General features: G+C 35.5%; 1 protein-coding gene across 3 annotated transcripts in view; it reads right to left on the bottom strand.

The window, feature by feature from the left end:
* LOC120624189 (paxillin) overlaps positions 1–18,743 on the bottom strand; it is a 96,738-nt gene that overhangs the window by 54,380 nt on the left and 23,615 nt on the right. Inside the window, exon 1 of one of the 3 annotated variants that reach the window (XM_039890568.1) lies at positions 10,503–10,560. The exons of the other annotated variants lie outside the window; for them this stretch is intronic. Coding sequence (XP_039746502.1) covers positions 10,503–10,515 — 13 coding nt within the window. The 5' untranslated portion in view covers positions 10,516–10,560. Of the gene's footprint in view, positions 1–10,502; positions 10,561–18,743 lie in introns of those variants that run through there. 3 annotated transcript variants of the gene reach the window in all.

The raw sequence follows: 18,743 nt of genomic DNA, 5'->3' as shown, positions 1-18,743 counted from the left end.
GAATGGTAATGGGTTAATACGATGATGATAAAAACCTTTCTCATGAATTACTCTGCCCATTGGTGACAACTATAAAAATTCGTTTCGAGGTAATCGCCCACAGACAGACAGAATATAGAATTTTTATAAATTATAACAAAAAGCGGTTATTGTGCCTTAACAGTTAGACATTTAGCCTCCCGGTTTTTTAAGTAATAATGATTACTTTAAACATGTCCATCGATCCATACATATATACATATATTCATCCATATATCCATACTCACAAACTTTCGCCTTTATAATATAATTAAGATGGTACGCATGCATTCGATCGTTGTCCCATATGCCTTGCGACTCGCTGTTATCTGTGAAGATTTATGCCTTTATCTCCGACAATATTTATCAGATCTTCATTAAAATTACACAACACTTGATGGATAGTATACACTTTCAAATAAAAAAAGAATTATTTAAATCGGTTCAAATTTAACGGAGCTATGAAGTAAAATTGATAAAAATTTCATCTCATTTCCCGGGAGAAGCTTATTACTTATCGGGATAAAAAGTAGCCTATATATTGCCCCAGAATATCAGTTACCACTATACGAAATTTTATTTAAATCCATTCAGTAGATTTCACATGATGCCCGGACAGACAGACGGACAAAAATGAAATAAAAATCTGTTTTGGACTCAGTATCGATTATAAAACCTCCCCCGGTCAAAATTTTCAAAATATAATGTACAGAAATCTTCCAGTTACAGTTTTATTATAAGTATAGATAGAATATCTCGATACACGTAATTTAATTAAATTATCCCTTTCATATTTTAGTTAGTGTAATATCTGTTTATTTATTTCTATTGCTTAGATTTATTTAAAAGCATATGTATGTATATATGGTTAACAAAATACTCAGTCAGATGCGTACGAGCATTATTGATTTAATAAAATTCATTCTCATGTAAACTGTGATCTGACAATGACTTTAATTAAAGTCAAGGTACTGTCAGTTTCACTTTCATCCCATGAATGGTGCGGGCCGCGTAGTTCATTTTTATTTTTTATTAAAACTTTTACTTTACCCTTAAAATATTTATCGGTAAGATCTTATATCATTTGTATTTTTTTAGAATAGTAACTAAATCTAATCAATCATTCTACTGATAGGCACATAAGGTACTACGTCTGATACTACACGATCAAACTAAAAGTTGTCGCGTACCATATTTAGTTATTTTTGTTGTAACACAAGTGACAGCGAATCAGTCTTGTTTTTTATTTGGTCAGTAGATTGTATCATTATTTATATAATTCAGATTTAAACTTTTAAACGAAGTATATGTTGTTAACTTTACAAAAAGTGAGTACCAAAGGTTTTTGACGTGACAACGTCTTATAATTCGATGGAGCCGGCTGCACGCACGAAAAAACATGATGTATGCGGCGTTACCTCGCTCTGAGGCGTTCCATTCAAGGCTTGAAGTGCAAGCGAGAGCGCGGAACGAGCGATAAAGAGGCACACCTCCGCGTTCGACATGTCTCTCTCCTACTTGAGTGAGCGATGCGTCCGCGTGGACAGTTTCTATACAATAATACATTTACATGTTTTCGGCAAGGATGAAGTGCAGTGAAAAGTAAATATGGTGTCAATTGTTTATAGCAACGATAATATCAATCAAACAAATAAAATTAAAATTTTCTTTTGAAAAATGCAACCATTCCGTCAGTATTTTCTTACGACGTTGTCACGTTCAACTATCGTCAGTAAGCCGACTTTACAGACAACCAATTTTTTTTTAATATACTTAGTATTAATTGTCGCCTGTAAATAGAGCAACACTTCGCATGGAATACAAGGAACGAGTCCTAAAAATTTCCGCCCTGTGTCCATCAACCTAAGGCGTAGATGTTAAGACTTATGTGTCTTTAACATCACTGGCATCCACGCTTTACCGACTGAACCACAGCGATGCTGCTGGCGGCATAAAAAAGCCTAGCAGCGATACTTCCCCGGACGGGTTATGTCACAAAAACCTCTAATAAAACTCAACGAACGTCCACAAGTTCCATTTAAAACTGTTTTCATTAAATAAGGGCTCGAGTTTCCTTTGACAATGTGTACTTATTACTTTTAGACATAGCCTCATGAACAGTGTAAAGATAGAGCTTTATACAATAGTTTAACGGGAAAAATTCTGTTTTCAATTTATATAATAATAATAATAATAATAAAGCCCTTTATTACTGAAAAAAAACATGATTGTTAACAAAAAAAAAAACATAAATATTTAAACTATTATTTAAAACACAATCTTCCTTATGACTATTTTTCTTAACATATTATTTATGTTTGACAGTTTCGCAGTTCAGTACGCCCTTTGGACGAAGGCCTCCTCCATTTCTTTCCATGCATCTCTATCACGCGCCAGTCTTTGCCATGTTGCTCCCATCATTTTGACAAAATCATCGCTCCACCTAATTCTCTGCCGTCCTCTAGATCGCTTCCCTTCTCTCGGATACCATTCTGTAACTCTTTTTGCCCACCTATCTTGCTTTTGCCTGCACACATGTCCCGCCCATTTCCATTTTAGTTTTCGGATTTTTACTTTAACATCTGTTATGTTCGTTTCTTTTCTTAGTGATTCATTTCTTATTTTGTCTAACCGTTTAACATGTAACATACTACGTTCCATCGAGCGCTGACAAATTGCTAATTTTTGTTCTAACTTTTGCGTTAAAGCCCAAGTCTGGCTTCCATAGGTTAATATAGGAAGTATGCACATATCGAAAACTTTTTGTTTGTATTTCATTGGCATGTCTTTCGATTTCATCACTTCTTTAAACATCCAGTACCTATTCCATGCATTTGTGGTTCGACGTTCTATTTTCTTACTTATTGCGTCTGTTGTAGACACTATTTCCCCGAGATAAATGTATTCTTCCACATATTCTATCTCCATATTATTAGCTTTAATGCATTTATGATCTCCGTTTGTCATTGCCTTTGTCTTTTGCATATTCATATCCAGGCCGACTTTTTTGCTTTCATACAGTAGTTCATTTAACATTGATTCTAATTTAGTAGGGCTTTCAGAGAATAAGACTACATCGTCCGCAAATCTCAAATTACTTAAGAATTTGCCATCTACTTTTATTCCTTGGTTTTCCCAACTTAATCTACGAAATATATTTTCAAGAACTGCGTTAAAAATTTTTGGCGACATAGGATCTCCCTGCTTTACACCTCTTGACAGTTTAAACCATTTGCCTTCACGATCTAATTTGACTTTTGCCGTGCTATTGACATATATATTTTTTATTATCCGTATATATTTTGGATGTACCCCTTGTTCAAAAAGTGCCCTCCATATTTAACTAAATTCTAGACTATCAAACGCTTTTGAGTAGTCTATGAATAAGATGTATATGGTTTTCTTATACTCGTTATATTTTTCTATAATTTGATTCAGTGTATGAATATGATCAATAGTTGAAAATCTTGCTCGAAAACCAGCTTGTTCTAGAGGCTGATTTTCATCCAATCTATTTTCTATTCTTTTCAAAATTACTTTTGAAAATATTTTGTAAATATTCGAAGATAAACTAATGGGACGGTAATTATTGATATCGCTAGTATCACCTTTTTTATGAAGTAGTTTTATTATTGATCGCGTCCATTGCATTGGTATATTTTCAGTGTATAAAATTGCGTTGAAAATTGTGCATAATATGTCACTAATTGTAGGTTCGGCAGACTTAAGAAGTTCATTAGTAAAACCGTCCTCACCTGGAGATTTATTATTTTTTTGTGATGACAAAGCGTTGGATACTTCTTTCGGCAAGATCCATGGTATTGATTCCTCAATACTATTCGAGTCTATGTCTTCGATAGAGTTTTGGCTAGATTTATATAAACGTTCGTAGAATTCTGTAGCTATAGATATAATTCCTTCTCTATTGTTAACTTTTTTCTTTTCTTTATTTAGAATTTTGGGCATCCATTGTATTTTTTTATCTAATTCTCTGTATGCTTTATGAGTAGCCCCAGATAATTCTATATATTTTTTTAATGTATTTGATCTGTATTCTCGTTTTTTCAGCCTAGAATATCGGTTAATTTTTTTACTAATTTTAGTTATTTCTGCTTTGTTATGTGTTCTATTTGATAGTAACAGTTTCCGCTGCTCCATCAAATCCAAAAGAGTTTTTGATACATGTTTTTCATTAGAAGTTTTAGTAGTTAAGGAATTAAGTATTGACTTGATCTTTGCTTCAAAATTATTATAACACTGTTGTACCTCTATTGACGTGACATCAGTTTTATTAAAATTTTCTTCATTTTTCCATTGTTCCAATTCTTTGTTAATTATTAGACTGTCTTCTCTTCCAAATCTTTTAGTGTTGTTCGAATAGTTTTTTCTACTCTTTTTTTGGTGTTTTAGAATTACTTCAGCTCTTATTAGTCTATGATCAGAATAAAAGTTAAAGTTATTTAGAATCTTGAAGTTTTTTACATGTTTTTTGTTATTGCTTAAAAAGAAGTCTATTTCGTTGGTCGTATGACCATCTGGTGATATCCAGGTCCATTTTCGTTGTTGTTTTCTATTATAGAAAGTATTTATTATAGAGAGGTTATTACTTCTTGCTAATTGAATAATTCTTTCTCCGTTATCATTACACGTCGTGCCATAAGTATATGGGCCCATTATGAAGTCACCTTGCTTCTTACCTTTACCGATTTGAGCATTAAAATCACCCATGACAAAAATATTTTTCTCTAAGTTATTATTAATAGTCTCCTGTAATTTAGTGTAAAAATCTTCTTTTTTTTGTTTTTCTGATTCTTCCGTTGGGGCGTATACTTCTATTATTGTTGTCATACCCAAAGTTCTAAGGTAAATTTTTAATATAGCTATGCGCTCTGATATTCCGATAAATTCTTTAATGTTCTTTTTGAGATATTTTTTTACTAGAAAGCCTGTACCATACTGGCCTTTGGTTTCACCTATATGAAAGAAAATATAGTCATCCCTTTCCTCTATACATTCTCCCATTCTGCGAACTTCGCATAGACCAAGTATATCCCATTTCACTCTTTGAAGTGCTAATTCCAATTCCATTAATCGTTCATCGCTTCCTAATGTTCTAACGTTCATGCTCAAAATGTGGAAGTTATTAAACTTTTGTTTTTTAATACTATAATTTTTTATTATAAAATTGTTGGTACCGATTTCCGAATTTTTACTTTTATTATTGCTGATTGGAGGGTGGTGGTCATTCTCTCCCACGGTGACCAACCGGATTGGGAGATTCAATTCAGAGTTTTCAATTTAATCACAGTAAAATATATATATATATACAAGCGGACCCCAGCGGCATCTGTCGGGCTGATTTGTGAATCTAAACCATCCAGGGTGCCACCCAAAGGCATACCAAAAAATTCATTCAAATCGGTCCAGCCGTTTAGGAGGAGTTCAGTGACATACACACGCACACAAGAATTATATATATATATATATATACTAGTTCAAACAAACACTATTATAGAAATAAGAAAGTAAACAAAGTAAAGCGTGTCTCTTAACAAAATTTCTTCTCGCCACCCAAAATGTGGAATGCTCTCCGTACGAACATACGACAGGCCAAATCGCTTGATATTCTTAAACACGTAAAACATACCTATATAAATACTATCTGACCCCAGCGCCATCTGTCGGGCTGATTTGTGGATCTAAACCATCCAGGGTGTCACCCAAACGCATACCGAAAAATTCATTCAAATCGATCCAGCCGTCTAGGAGGAGTTCAGTGACATACACACGCACACAAGAAATATATATATAAAGATATATATATTTATTTTACTGTGAGATGGGTTTGTTGTGGGCTCGTAGCTTTAGATTTAAGTTGGCGAACGAAGTTATCACCATCCCCTTACAATTATGTAAACAAATATGTATGAACGCTTACTAAGTGTTCTGTGATAGGCCTACATGAATAAAGAAATTTTGAATTTGAATTTGAATATATGTTATGGGCCACAATGCAACATTAAAATTAACATATTAATAACAATACTTTTAAATACTGTAATGAAAAACAAAAGCTGTATGAGAAACGCTATAACTCTTTGCAATTATGTATAATACAAAAATTAAAGTAGTAATTATTGGAGTTTTCTCTTGCAAAGCTTGTCCAAGGAAGTACAAGAGCAATCATGCACCATGTGTTGTGTACCGATCTGAAGGTCGCGGTTGCGGGTATATAAGGCTTCACACCGAAGCCTCAGGTTCATGGAAACAGGGCGGTAGTTTTTAGGACGTGTTCCTTACATGATTTATATATATAGGCAATGGTTTTCCACCTTTGGTTTTATATCAGGAGGGCTATCTTTTCGGTCTGTCAATTATAACTAAAAAAATCTAATTAATCCATATTATTCATTGTGAAATGTTATCGACTGATGCATCACTGGCGGATGAGGTTTAAGTTATCCAGAGAATCTTCAAGCTCGTTGAACAACGAGTATGATAAAGTAATATTTTTCGTGCTGCTAAGTCTATCATGGAGTACCTGCTAGGTACGTAGGTACGTAAGCGTATTCGAATACTTTTTTTTTTCAATCCTTTATGACGCCGTATGCATGCCCGACTCCATTACGTATGTTGCCTTATTAAAAAAACCTCCTCTCCAACCACACTTAATCTTCCAGGGACCGCGATTGCATTAATGAATGAATGAATGAATACACTTTTATTGTACACCACAGAGAAAATTTACAGAGATACAAATACAACAGCACAATAAGGTAGAACGTACAATTTGGCGGCCTTATCGCTAAATAGCGATCTCTTCCAGGCAACCAAAGGCATACAAAGCAAACAAAATGTTATAAGAAATAAGTAGGTGGTACAACAAACAAAATTAAATATTAGGACTTAAAACTAAATTAACATAAAAAAAAACATAAAACATAGTATATACTAAACATACACATTACTTCTGGAAGAGAGCTTTCGAATAGTTAAAAGAATTTTGAAACGATCGAAATGAACTTTGCGGTGTAATACTCACTGCTAGCACGTTGTGTCGGTATTTAATCAATTTTATCCGGGTCATAAACGGCTAGTGGGCGAAGACCATGTATGGTATCTTGACTTTTAGCCACCGCTGCCTCGAGCTTCGTAATGATTGACGAGTTGATTAGAAGACAAGTTAATATTAATTAAACGTGTTACTAAAAGGTTTGAGAGATTGGTTTGAGAATCAGTTACTGGAGCCTTTCGCTCAGCACTTAAGGCATAATAAACCTTACCTACAGCCACGAAGCCCGACGTCGGTGTTAATTTGGTCGAGTGTCGATTGATCACTTAGTCGCGCGCCCCATAAAGTTGTAATACTTCGTTTTTTAATGATTGTCAATGATATTATATAGATAATAGATATAATATATTATAATCATAATACTAGCGGACCCCAGCGCCATCTGCCGGGCTGATTTGTGAATCTAAACCATCCATGGTGCCACCGAAACGCATACCAAAAACTTCATTCAAATCGGTCTAGCCGTTTAGGAGGAGTTCAGTGACATACACACGCACACAAGAAATATATACATAAAGATAAATAAAGACGTTTCCTAAGCTGGATATAAAAATATTGACAAGTCGCATGTTTTTCTTGTAAAGACGCGTAGGTAAGCAAAGTGCTTTTTTTAAGCGCTCTAGATATTCTTACTGACACTTAACAAACAATGCAATCCTACCAAGTTGAATAAAAAAAAATTCAAGTCAAGAGTCTTGGCCGTAATCCACCACGTAGTCCAAGTGCGTAGTGCTGGACTAAACACGTCTTTCTAAACAATTTGGTGAGCTCCAAGGCAAGCCGGTTTCCTCACGATGTTTCCCTTCACAGTTAAAGCAAGTGATACTTTAAAACGCACATAGCTCCGAAAGGTTATAGGAGTGCGTAACGATGATTGAACACGCTCCCCCCACAAGGGTGGCTATCCCCAATTATTTCTCTTGCATATAGATTATTACTTATAGTACTTAAAGATACAACCTTGTATACATACAAATTACAATAGGTAAACTACAGAAGATCTCTTTACATCAGGTAGGTACATACGATTATGCTAATTGCGCCTGAATTCATTTCCAATTAACGGGAATGCAACAATAAGGTCAAATTAATGGTAGCCAACGGAACGTTAGATAAGTGGTTAGTAATTCAGTGCTGAATCCTTTGAAATATGTTCGTAACAATAAGCCTCATGAGGAATTTAAAGCCAGACACCACTAAGACTGGATTTTGTGGAACAAATCAAACGAAAGGTTGGAGTGGGGACTTATGAAGCGGTGAAAGGGAAGGCCATGGATAGAGAAAGTTGGAGAAGGTGAACCCCACCCTGATCCAATGCAGCACGGCTAGCATGGGCAGAAGACAATTATATCCCCGGGGCAAGGATATAAATTAATCTTCTCCCACAGCTTTATCAACTCTCAGAGCACTGGCGCACAAGTCGAATAATATATGTGTATTAATAAACGGGGGTAAACTTCTCCTATTCCATGTTCTAGTGATATAGCAGGTGGGCACGTTACTTATATCCCTTGTCAGGGGATATAATCGGGGGATATCATTTTTATCTCCCGCCCGTGCTAGCCCTGCAGCTTCATCAACGCTCAGAGCACTGGCGTACAAGTGGAAATAATATCCAAATAATTTATCTGTAATAATAAACGGGGGTAAACTTCTCGTATTCCATGTTCCCGTGCATCAAGCCAGTGGACACGTTAATTATAACCCGTGTCAGGGGATATAATCGGGGCATATAATTTTTGTCTCCTGCCCTGCTGGGTGTGTAAATATGAAAACAAATAACTGACACGATAGTTTAGCTACAAACTTAAATGTATAGCTACTTGTCAAGGGCTAACTTGCAATGGGACGATAAAAAAATATCTATAATAGTTAATATCAAAAGATTTTTGTTTTTAAGCTCAATATTATTTCATACGAATCTTTCGCAACGACTCTACCGCGGTGTTATATTCCTGAAAGAAAATTCTTGTCACAAAATGAGATGGTTAACCCATAAATGTAGTATTATTGTTTGGTCTGGTTGGGGGCTTTGTTTTGGTTACCGACCTACCGACAAAGACATGCCGCATCATCACTTACAACCAGGTGAGATTGCAATAAAGGGCTAACCTGTAGTGGAATGAAAAAAAAATCTTTTCCGATACTAGCAAATTATACTACAATTGTGCGTGCAGTACTGATGAATAAACCTAAGAAATAACAGGTGACACCGACGTGGGAGCAGCTTTTTCTAATGGGGGCGACCGCAAACTTTTTTATATCATTTCGCTTATAGTGCTCGCTTCGGAATGTATGCCGCGCCTGTTTACCGACAAGAGATCGAATAGACGAGTGTGTAGGTGAATGTTACGCTGGGAAACACAAATACTTGATAAATGCGTACACGCGTACCTATAGTAAGGTTTCTTAGTTATGCAAATAAGTAAAACTTCTCAGAGTGGATGGTTAGTGTTATCGACATTGGTATTATCGTTATGACTAATACCAATGTCGATAACTTTATTTGTACAGCACATAAAGAATATATGAATGAATGAATGAATGAATGAATACACTTTTATTGTACACCAAAGAAACAAAAAGTAGTTACAAAGATATAAATACAAATCAAGAGTGTACAATTTGGTGGCCTTATCGCTACATAGCGATTTCTTCCAGGCAACCAATGGCGTAAAAGGAAAAAAACATAGAAAAGAGGTAGGTGGTGCAATAAATAAGAATTAAAAATTATACAAATATATAAATATAAATAAAATATATATATATATATATATAAATATAACTATAATAAACAAAAGAATATATATATATATATATATATATATAAGAAACAAAAAAAAAAAAAGAAACATAAAGGCAGAAGTAGAATACAAGAGGCGGCCTTATCGCCGAACAGCGATCTCTGCTATATAACCTTAGAATATTATCTGGTATGCCCAGTGGCGATAAAGCTACTTAAGCTATGTTTTATTCCGCTTAACAAAAGAACGCTTATAGGACTTTTTTAAAAGAAATACGCGCAATTCTTAAATTTAAAATATCCAATCAGAACCCTTTATTATTGGATATATATATATATATATATTATAACATACCCACTACAGCTGGTATGCCCAGGTGCGATAAAGCTATAACTTAAGCTATGCTACTTAAGTTATTCGGCTTAACAAAATAATGCTTAGAGGGCTTTTTTAAAGCACCCTTTATTATCACCGACCCACTCTCACCACCCGGTCTGTTCCCACAATGAGAAAGTTTCAGGCAATAGATACAGTTCACCGTTGAAGCTAGTGATATTTGTATTGCTTAAAACGCACATAACTTAGAGAACTTTACGATATTATTGCTATATAGTGATCATTTAATGTATGCGTGAACTGTATTCAGCTAACTAAAAATGGTTCCTTACCATTAGAATCCATTTTAGAACGTCAGACACACAAATTTGAATATAGAGCACTGGTCACTAGTCTCTCCTAAAGGATTGCAGCACTGAATGAGTCCCGATTCCAGAACATTCGCACTGGAATGCGTTCTCCCGCCATATGTTTTGTATCCCAATGCCGGATTAACGCGAAGTGATTGGAAAATCTATATCTGTTTTTTAGTTTTTACGACACGTATCTTGGGCCTTGACACTTGGCTTTCAATCCATCCAATATAGAGTCGCGTAAAAACTTTGAGGATGCATTTAATAAAACAAGCAAAAAAAAAAGCGTCACTTCGAAATCAGTTTTAGATACAGACTATACAAATTATTTAACACATAATCAGTTCAATCAATAAACCAAAAAAAAACATACGCCATATGAACGTTTTCGGTTCACTAATAATATCTTATTTGTTTGAGGTACTTTTACGTTTAAAAGTTTACGAAAAAAGGAAACATAAAAATGATATTTACTTGGATTTAGTTGGACTAATTTATTCTTCATAATGAAAGATGTTATAAATTGTTATTAAATCTGGTAATGACACTGACGCTATAAACTAAATGCGATGGTGCGCAGTGAAAACCTGCAGTTTTTTCAGAGGGACGCAGGGCAAAGGCTAATGAACCTGTGACGTCAGTGTCTGGGATAGGTCAATGGTATCTACAAAAACGACATAGACATATCCATTGATAGTATCAAAAGTCAACAAAACTGATATTTTTAAGTCATAACTTTAATTTAAATAAAATTACGGTCCCTAAACCTTGAATTATTTATGGAATTATGAAAAGGATTTTTCAAATAAATATATATTTGAGTTGCACTGTATTTTTTTTATGTAGGTAGGTAGCGCCATCTTGAGAAAACTCCTTGAACTAGAGAGAGCGGAGGGCGGGATTCCACATAAAATATTCGTAACTGGTTTTAGTAAACGGCGCCAATGTTACTATACAGATGGCGCTATTGGTACAAAACGACTTACGAAATAATCAAGGTGCAACTCCCGCAGCTGTTCCCAGCGAAGGTGGTAATGACCAGGACTACAATGGATATGACTCCCGCCATGACAAGACGTTATAAAAATTGAATTAGTCAAAACACTAGAAATGGCTTTCACCCTCAGTCAAAAAATGTTAACAAGAAGAGAGAGTATGACGACGAAAACCAATGGTCGCCCGACCAAATCTAGCAGAAACGACCTCCTTAGCATCGACTGCCCGCAAATAAAGCAAAGCCTTTATATGTGCACGTTTCTCTTCTTTTTATTCTCTTTACCCGTAGTATGTCGGAACTATATAAGAAATTATGGTTGTAGCATATTTTAGTCGCCTGGTGCACTGTGCTAATCCTTGCCTCGTAGATCATTGGGTAAGTGGGGTTTCATTCGGAGGTCGGGCCAAAATATGTTAGGTATTCACGATTCGGAGTTTATCTGAAATAATGTAAGGCCTTTGCAGAACATCGGTTAGCGAGCAAACACTTTTCATATAGAAGCCTAAAAATAAAGGCTAAATTGTCTTAGAAATTCAGTTGCGCCCGACATGCCCGTATCGCAAAGATCTTTATCTTCATAATCTCAACCAATTAACGTCCACTGCTGGATCTAAATATTTTTTCAGGGAATTCCAAATACCACTGTCTTGTGCTGCTTGGGTCCAGTGGCTCCCTGCGACTCGTTTGATGTCATCTGTCCACCTCGTCGGGGTTCTACGATTGCCGCGTTTACCGACGGGTTTATCGTAATCTTACTTATCATTTTCTTTAAAATAATCTCGGGTTCGCTGACAAATTCACAAGAACCTATCTGTTGGCACCCAGCGCCCCAGGATGTGAGAATGACGAGTTACCTTCATCAGATTAGGTACTTTTTTGACTTACAACTTTTTGTCCCACTGTCATCACATAATATACAGTAATAAAATTACGAATGAGTTAAAAAGGAACAATTTTCTTGTCTTGTCTTTTCCCGTCTATATGTTTCGAAGTCTTGTTGGGGTATAAGTTTTAATCAAACACTACTTCAAAATGAATAATGAATTATTGGCCGATTAGCAAATCCGTTATCTTTCTAGGTGAAAAAGAATCACCGGGGAAATATAGGTTCCTTGAGAGGATAGTTTGGTTTAAGAATAACGTTTTCACTTCATAGAGCAATGCGGAGAGTTGCAGGAATATTTCAATAACATCAAAGATGGTTTATCAACATCTTCAATTAATCAGATTGACCCTTGGTCCCAGTGATTCGATTCCTGAATGCTTTCACAACGTTGCGACTTTATCTCAAGGCCCTATGTTACCCGGATACTTCGACTACATTTTGTCGCGCGACAAATCCCTGGTATGATCTTAAACATAATTTCACAAAACAACGGTGAACGGCCTCATTAGAGCGACTCTCACGCCAAACACTTTTCTATTTCCACCAATATTTCGACCTTTATTTCTGTAGCAGTTTATTATTAGTGTTTATAAATTGGTTTGTTTGTCATATTCTCTACATTTCTATTTAGTAGTGGAAGCCTGGTGGGACTCGAATCAGTCTGGCTACCTTCCAACATCTTGCCGAAATCATTCGCTATTCCATATCAGACGCAAACATGATAATATAATATCTAACAGAGCATTAATTGCAAAAATAGACGATACATTAACGGTACTTAATATTTATAACATCGAAGTTTTAAACGATGATGAAAATCGATAAAAAATAGATTTTTTTGTTCAATTTATTTTATTTAAATTTAGTTATTTCCAATAGGCTTACACTATAAGCACTTTGAAACAAAGTATGTATGTTTATTGTGAGTCTACCGACGACGGTTCGGAAGGCAGTACATTCCCTTTGTCATTTACGTTACAAAACATCATTAGCTTCCCATTTTTTGTAATTGGGCTTCCAGCACTTTCTAATAGAAAATAAATGATGAAATAACCACGGAAACTCTTAACTACTCTTAACAATGGCTGCGTCAGTTATTATCGCAGTGTTGATAGTTTATTTTATGTTTACTAATTTTCCGGCTTTCTTACTTACTTTCACATAACAGTTGAGTTTGATGATATTTTTAACGTTGAACCGCCGTTGCAGACAACTCTTAATAATTATTTAGGTATAGCAGCTAGTTTCTGATTTAAAATATCAATGATCAGGAAGCGGCCAGTTTTGTTTATGTTAATGTTATCTACGACTAGCTGTTCGCCGCAGTTTCAATCGTGTTAAGGACAAGGGGTATGTGTAAAGATTGTCTTGATAATAAAATGTCTTTTTTGCAATTATTAAAATTTTTATGAGGTATCCAACCTCATAATAATTGCGATTCACAATATTTTTGTAGCCCATAGTATTTATGTATGAGGGATTATTTTATCAGCGCTCGAGGGTTATAACTCTGCAAGCAAGCCACAGAAAAACACGCTAATATGCTTATAAGCATATTAGCGTGTTTTTCTGTATATAGATAGGTAAATCAAAAAAAAAAAAAAAAAATTACTTTTCCTCGTTCGACGGAACCCTAGAAATTGATGTTATTAATTTGAAAGACCCATTCAATATTCAATATACATTACACAATATTTGTATGAATCAAGGTAATGTTTTCAAATTAAATAAGCATGTGTTATAAAGCGGTCAATGGCATTGAGTCATACGAATATTCCTAGTGACTAGTTTTTTTGTAGGTATTGGATTTGTGCCAAATTTTTCACCACAAACATTTTTAGTTTTAGTGGAATCACATCGGCTGAGATTACCTTAACTATAAATTATTGGAGCTAGCAAATTCACTTGACCAGACGACGTCTGTTCTGCATAAACAGCTAAACTAGCGCATCCAACTGAAACCTTGTGGAATAAAAATCTGTGCTAAGGTCTAGATCGAGTTTTTTCGGTCATCCGCAGCCCACCTGAAGACAAAGATGAGCACGATGCCGATGCAAGGGATTTTACCGGCTTGTACAAAAGTTCTGCGCACCGCCGCTAGACAAGGTTCTTGCACCAGACATTACTTTGGTCTTAGCTTTTCCATGATTTGAAAGAAATCATCTCCGCAAGTACTAGTCCGGGTTAAAAGCTCATTTCCGAATTCAGCAGGGACGCGACGACTGTTCTCAGACGCGTAGACTGTTTCTGCACTCAAGAACTACACTACGATTGCATCCGTGAAAATTACATGTCAAGAGTGCTCAACTAGTTTTGTTAGCCTTGAAGCCAAAGAAAATCTCCTGTACAGATGGATAAGTTAACATTTAATGTGTGCAACGTTAACTGCGTGGGAAAATGTTCATGAAATAGTTTGCCTAAAAATAGGAACACAAGGTTCACAATTATATACATTTCAAGAGGCTTTCTTCAAAGGAAGCAAAGTTATGTGCGTGAGAAAATGTGCATGAAATGGTTTGTGGACAAATGCGTTTGGAAATGGAATGCTAACGCCTGCCCTTGATTGCATTAGCATCGCATCTCCGGATTAAATCTTGTCTGATTAAGTATTATACAACTAATTTATTTTTACCAAGAAACTTTAATTGACTCTGTGTATTGCTCGGTATTAAGGCGCCCGCTACGTATCCATGATTAAATGGAAAATGTGATGAATCTGATTAGAATTTAGTTCATCTACGTCTACATCTTATTGGTACACTCGGTCAAAGATATCAGTAGTGGACTAGAATATGGTCACTAGGTCATATTCTAGTCCACTACAAAAAGATTTTTGGCAGCAAACATTCGTCTCTTACTAAGGGTAGGGTACTATGTAGGTCACAAAACTGTAGCAGGCTTAAGGTACTGATGAATCGATCGGGGGCTGAAATATAGTTTTAATGTCCCGAACTTATTAAAAAATGATGCGTGTACTTTAAAATTCATAAAATAAAATTTTCAATACCAGCGGGATTAGAACCCGCATATCAAAAGGACTTATATATAGGGGTCAAATCCCGCTAGTGAGTGATAAAGGATTAAAATCAAGACCAGCGCCGTAATTCTTGGCATAATAACTCAATACCTTCAGATCTTTTCGACCGAATCGTGATCAGCTGTTTTAAATATATTTTCAATAAAACTGGTTTAGTGGAAAACTTAGTTGCATGAGTAACTATCGCCCTTCCCTGGATTAAGAACAATTAACGACAACTTCAAACGAATTCGGTAAACAAGGCCAGATAAAGGCCATAAAACACGACTCCCTTGGGATGAAGGTGACATCAATCGGTTTAAATACGGCCACTGTCAAACTGAGCTACGCGAAAACATTATTAAATGGTTGTAGGTACTAATCTCGCATCATCAGATCTATCAACGGTACCAACGTCTATTGCCATTCAAACTACACACATTTTAATGTTAAATTACAATTACCCCTACCTAAGCACCCGCCTCAAAAATTTATATAATTCTCTTTTTTTTCCATTTATTTATTTCTTTTTTTCCTTTATACAATTCTCCCTGTTAAATTGTCAAACGTTTGTTAATAAGACCATAGATATAGGGAAGACACTGTCTCCTGTAACACAGTTTTAACTACCGTAGGAGACAGGGCTTCACACTCATGAAATGTATACGTTTATTTTGATAAAATAAAGATATTATATAATTCCATCAAATGGTAGAAAATTTCAAAGTATTGGGCATCTTCGAAGTGTTAAAACTTACGGATTGCGAGGATGTGGACCTCGTATTTCATCAGCAGTACTTACCCGATGAATGAATGAATGTATAAATTTTTACTGTGATTTACAACGATGTATACACAATAGACCAGCAATCCCTGGCGTTGTGCTTTAAGCCTTTATGTTTAAGAACGTCTTGGGCCCAGAGGACTTGTATTTATCGGCGACAACCTGCGGTATTCTCCCCAATTTTTGCCTAGGAATGTTACATCCGTTACTGTACCCGCGCCGTCTTTACAATATATTAGGCATATTTTTATTTAGTTTAGTATAGCGTCAATAAATGGCAGTTGTTTACAAGCGATGAAGCTGTTGAGCACCATATTAAGGAAAACTTTCAACTGGCCTGACCTTCCGCTTCGGTATGAGTCACGTGGCCTTTTCTGTTGATATAAATTATTACCGCACATTGTCATTCTGGTATGGAAGTATAGTGAGAGCATCTACTGCAAACAAAAACACGTAATCAGTTTGTGGTGACATTACGTTTAAGGAAATTCTCGAGATGAGAAGTTTTGCAAATAAAAGATACTTGTCTATTCACACTTAATCAAGCTTGAATGAGATAGTATACATGCGTTCAAGTTAAGCGTTCAAGATCCGTGAAGTGGTTGGGATTACGTCAAGAAAATTTGACCGAAGCGTGAATCTGGTGTAAATTATAGGCCTCCTCAGATTAATGGACAAACAGCGGAACTTTGTACGACGTGTTCCTTGAACACCCTGCCCTGTAAATGGTTAGAAAATGCATCTAGAAAAACCTTGGATTAACTAGTTTGGCGATCTGTATGACATACTACTACTTAAGCGTGCAACTCTATTTGGGTGTGAATGCGGGGTGTGGGAGAGTCACAGAAAACATGTCATATAACATTCGAAGAATTATTTTGTTTTGTCGATAGAGAACGCATCTCTATAATTTCATTTGTTTTGTTAACCTGCCTGCGGGGATTTACAGCTTGCAGTGGATAAAGGAAATATACCTGTATCGAATTGAGAACCTCAGCGTTATTTTTGAAAATTTGTACTAAATTTACCTGAAAGGATAATCCTTTCAGGTAAATTTCTTATTCATTATAAACTAATTATTGGTATCGCCCCAGGAATATTGGCGAAATTGGTATCGTAACATGAACCCCAGGCGCCATGCGATATTGGTATCGTAGTATCGCTTTAAGTAACATGAACAGTTACTTAAAGCCCGAAATTACTATCATAATGAATCTAAACCAAAATCTTTGATGTCAGATGATGACCTATTGCATTAAGTGGACAATTCTTATCTATTCCTTTGCGGAGTGATGATAAATGATAGAGATTTGCTAGAAATTGCTAAATGGACTGTATTTCCTATGATAATAATTGATAATAATATGCAAATGATATAATGATATTGATATTGAGCACGCGTCTAGTGGCAGGCGAAGTGGACTGCCCTAGTTATGGCCACGAGGCTCGACGATTGCGTAAACTGCTGACGGTCCAGTGTTCGGTACCCGCATTTGCCCGAACCACAGGGAAGAGTAGGAAAAGGATAGCATAAAAAGAAATCTGCCATGGATTAGATCGGTTATTAATTTGGGACGTTAGTCAGTCAATTTGGGCGTTGATATTTCCACAATGGTATATACGAGTATATCATAACGTAAGTATACTTATAACGTGACTTATTGATATGTCCCTATAGTAGGACATCCGTAAATAGTTACTGAAAGTAGGACATGATTTCCGATCATAATATAGGAAACGGAAATTAAAAGGATTGGGTGGTCGAAGTTACCTTTTTGTTTTTATTACATAGATAATTACAGTACCTTGCTGAAACCTTTGGGAATTAATTGTATCAGCATAATAGTAACATACTTTATACATCTATACATATAGTGTCTAACTACATGACTAGTATCATGTCTCTACATGTTATTAAGAACAAGGATTAAGGGTGCGAAGAATCAAAAAAGCAGGAAATATTGTATCAATAAATAAATAAATGTCAACCGAAATTATTAGCAGTCTGAAATATTTAATGTCAGATTTAATTTTACAGTGAAATTGTTTTCCTTTCCTGAAGTTAAGGCAGGTAGTATATAGTGGTAGGAATTTTCAGATTTTGGATTCGATTAATTCCCTATTTATTAACCGAAAACGACGGTTCTAAGGAGAATCTGTGAATGATGAATCTTTACAGAAAAACAAATCTTTGGAAGATGCCATTAGGTGGGCAGATGATATGAAGCGATTAATAAGGCAAGAGTTGGACAGAAACGGAATAAGATCTCAGAGTGTGGATAAAACGATAAAAGAATAATCAGCAGTAGACGTCCATTGGAGAAGATGATATAGAACTTCAAATCTCTCGTATCAGTCGTATCTGCGTACAAAACCACGTGATCAGTACAGTAACACCAAATATTTTATGAGTGCGAAGCAAAGAAAAAAAGCTAGTATATTTATTTAATTATTATAATAAGCTAATCCCAAAGGACTGGCCGACTACGCATGGCAGCGTTGCGTTCAATGAATGTTTAATTATTATGTCGCATTAA

Source organism: Pararge aegeria, chromosome 6 (assembly GCF_905163445.1).
Source record: "Pararge aegeria chromosome 6, ilParAegt1.1, whole genome shotgun sequence".
Taxonomy (NCBI): Eukaryota; Metazoa; Arthropoda; class Insecta; order Lepidoptera; family Nymphalidae; genus Pararge; species Pararge aegeria.
This window is presented reverse-complemented; position numbering and strand designations above follow the sequence as displayed.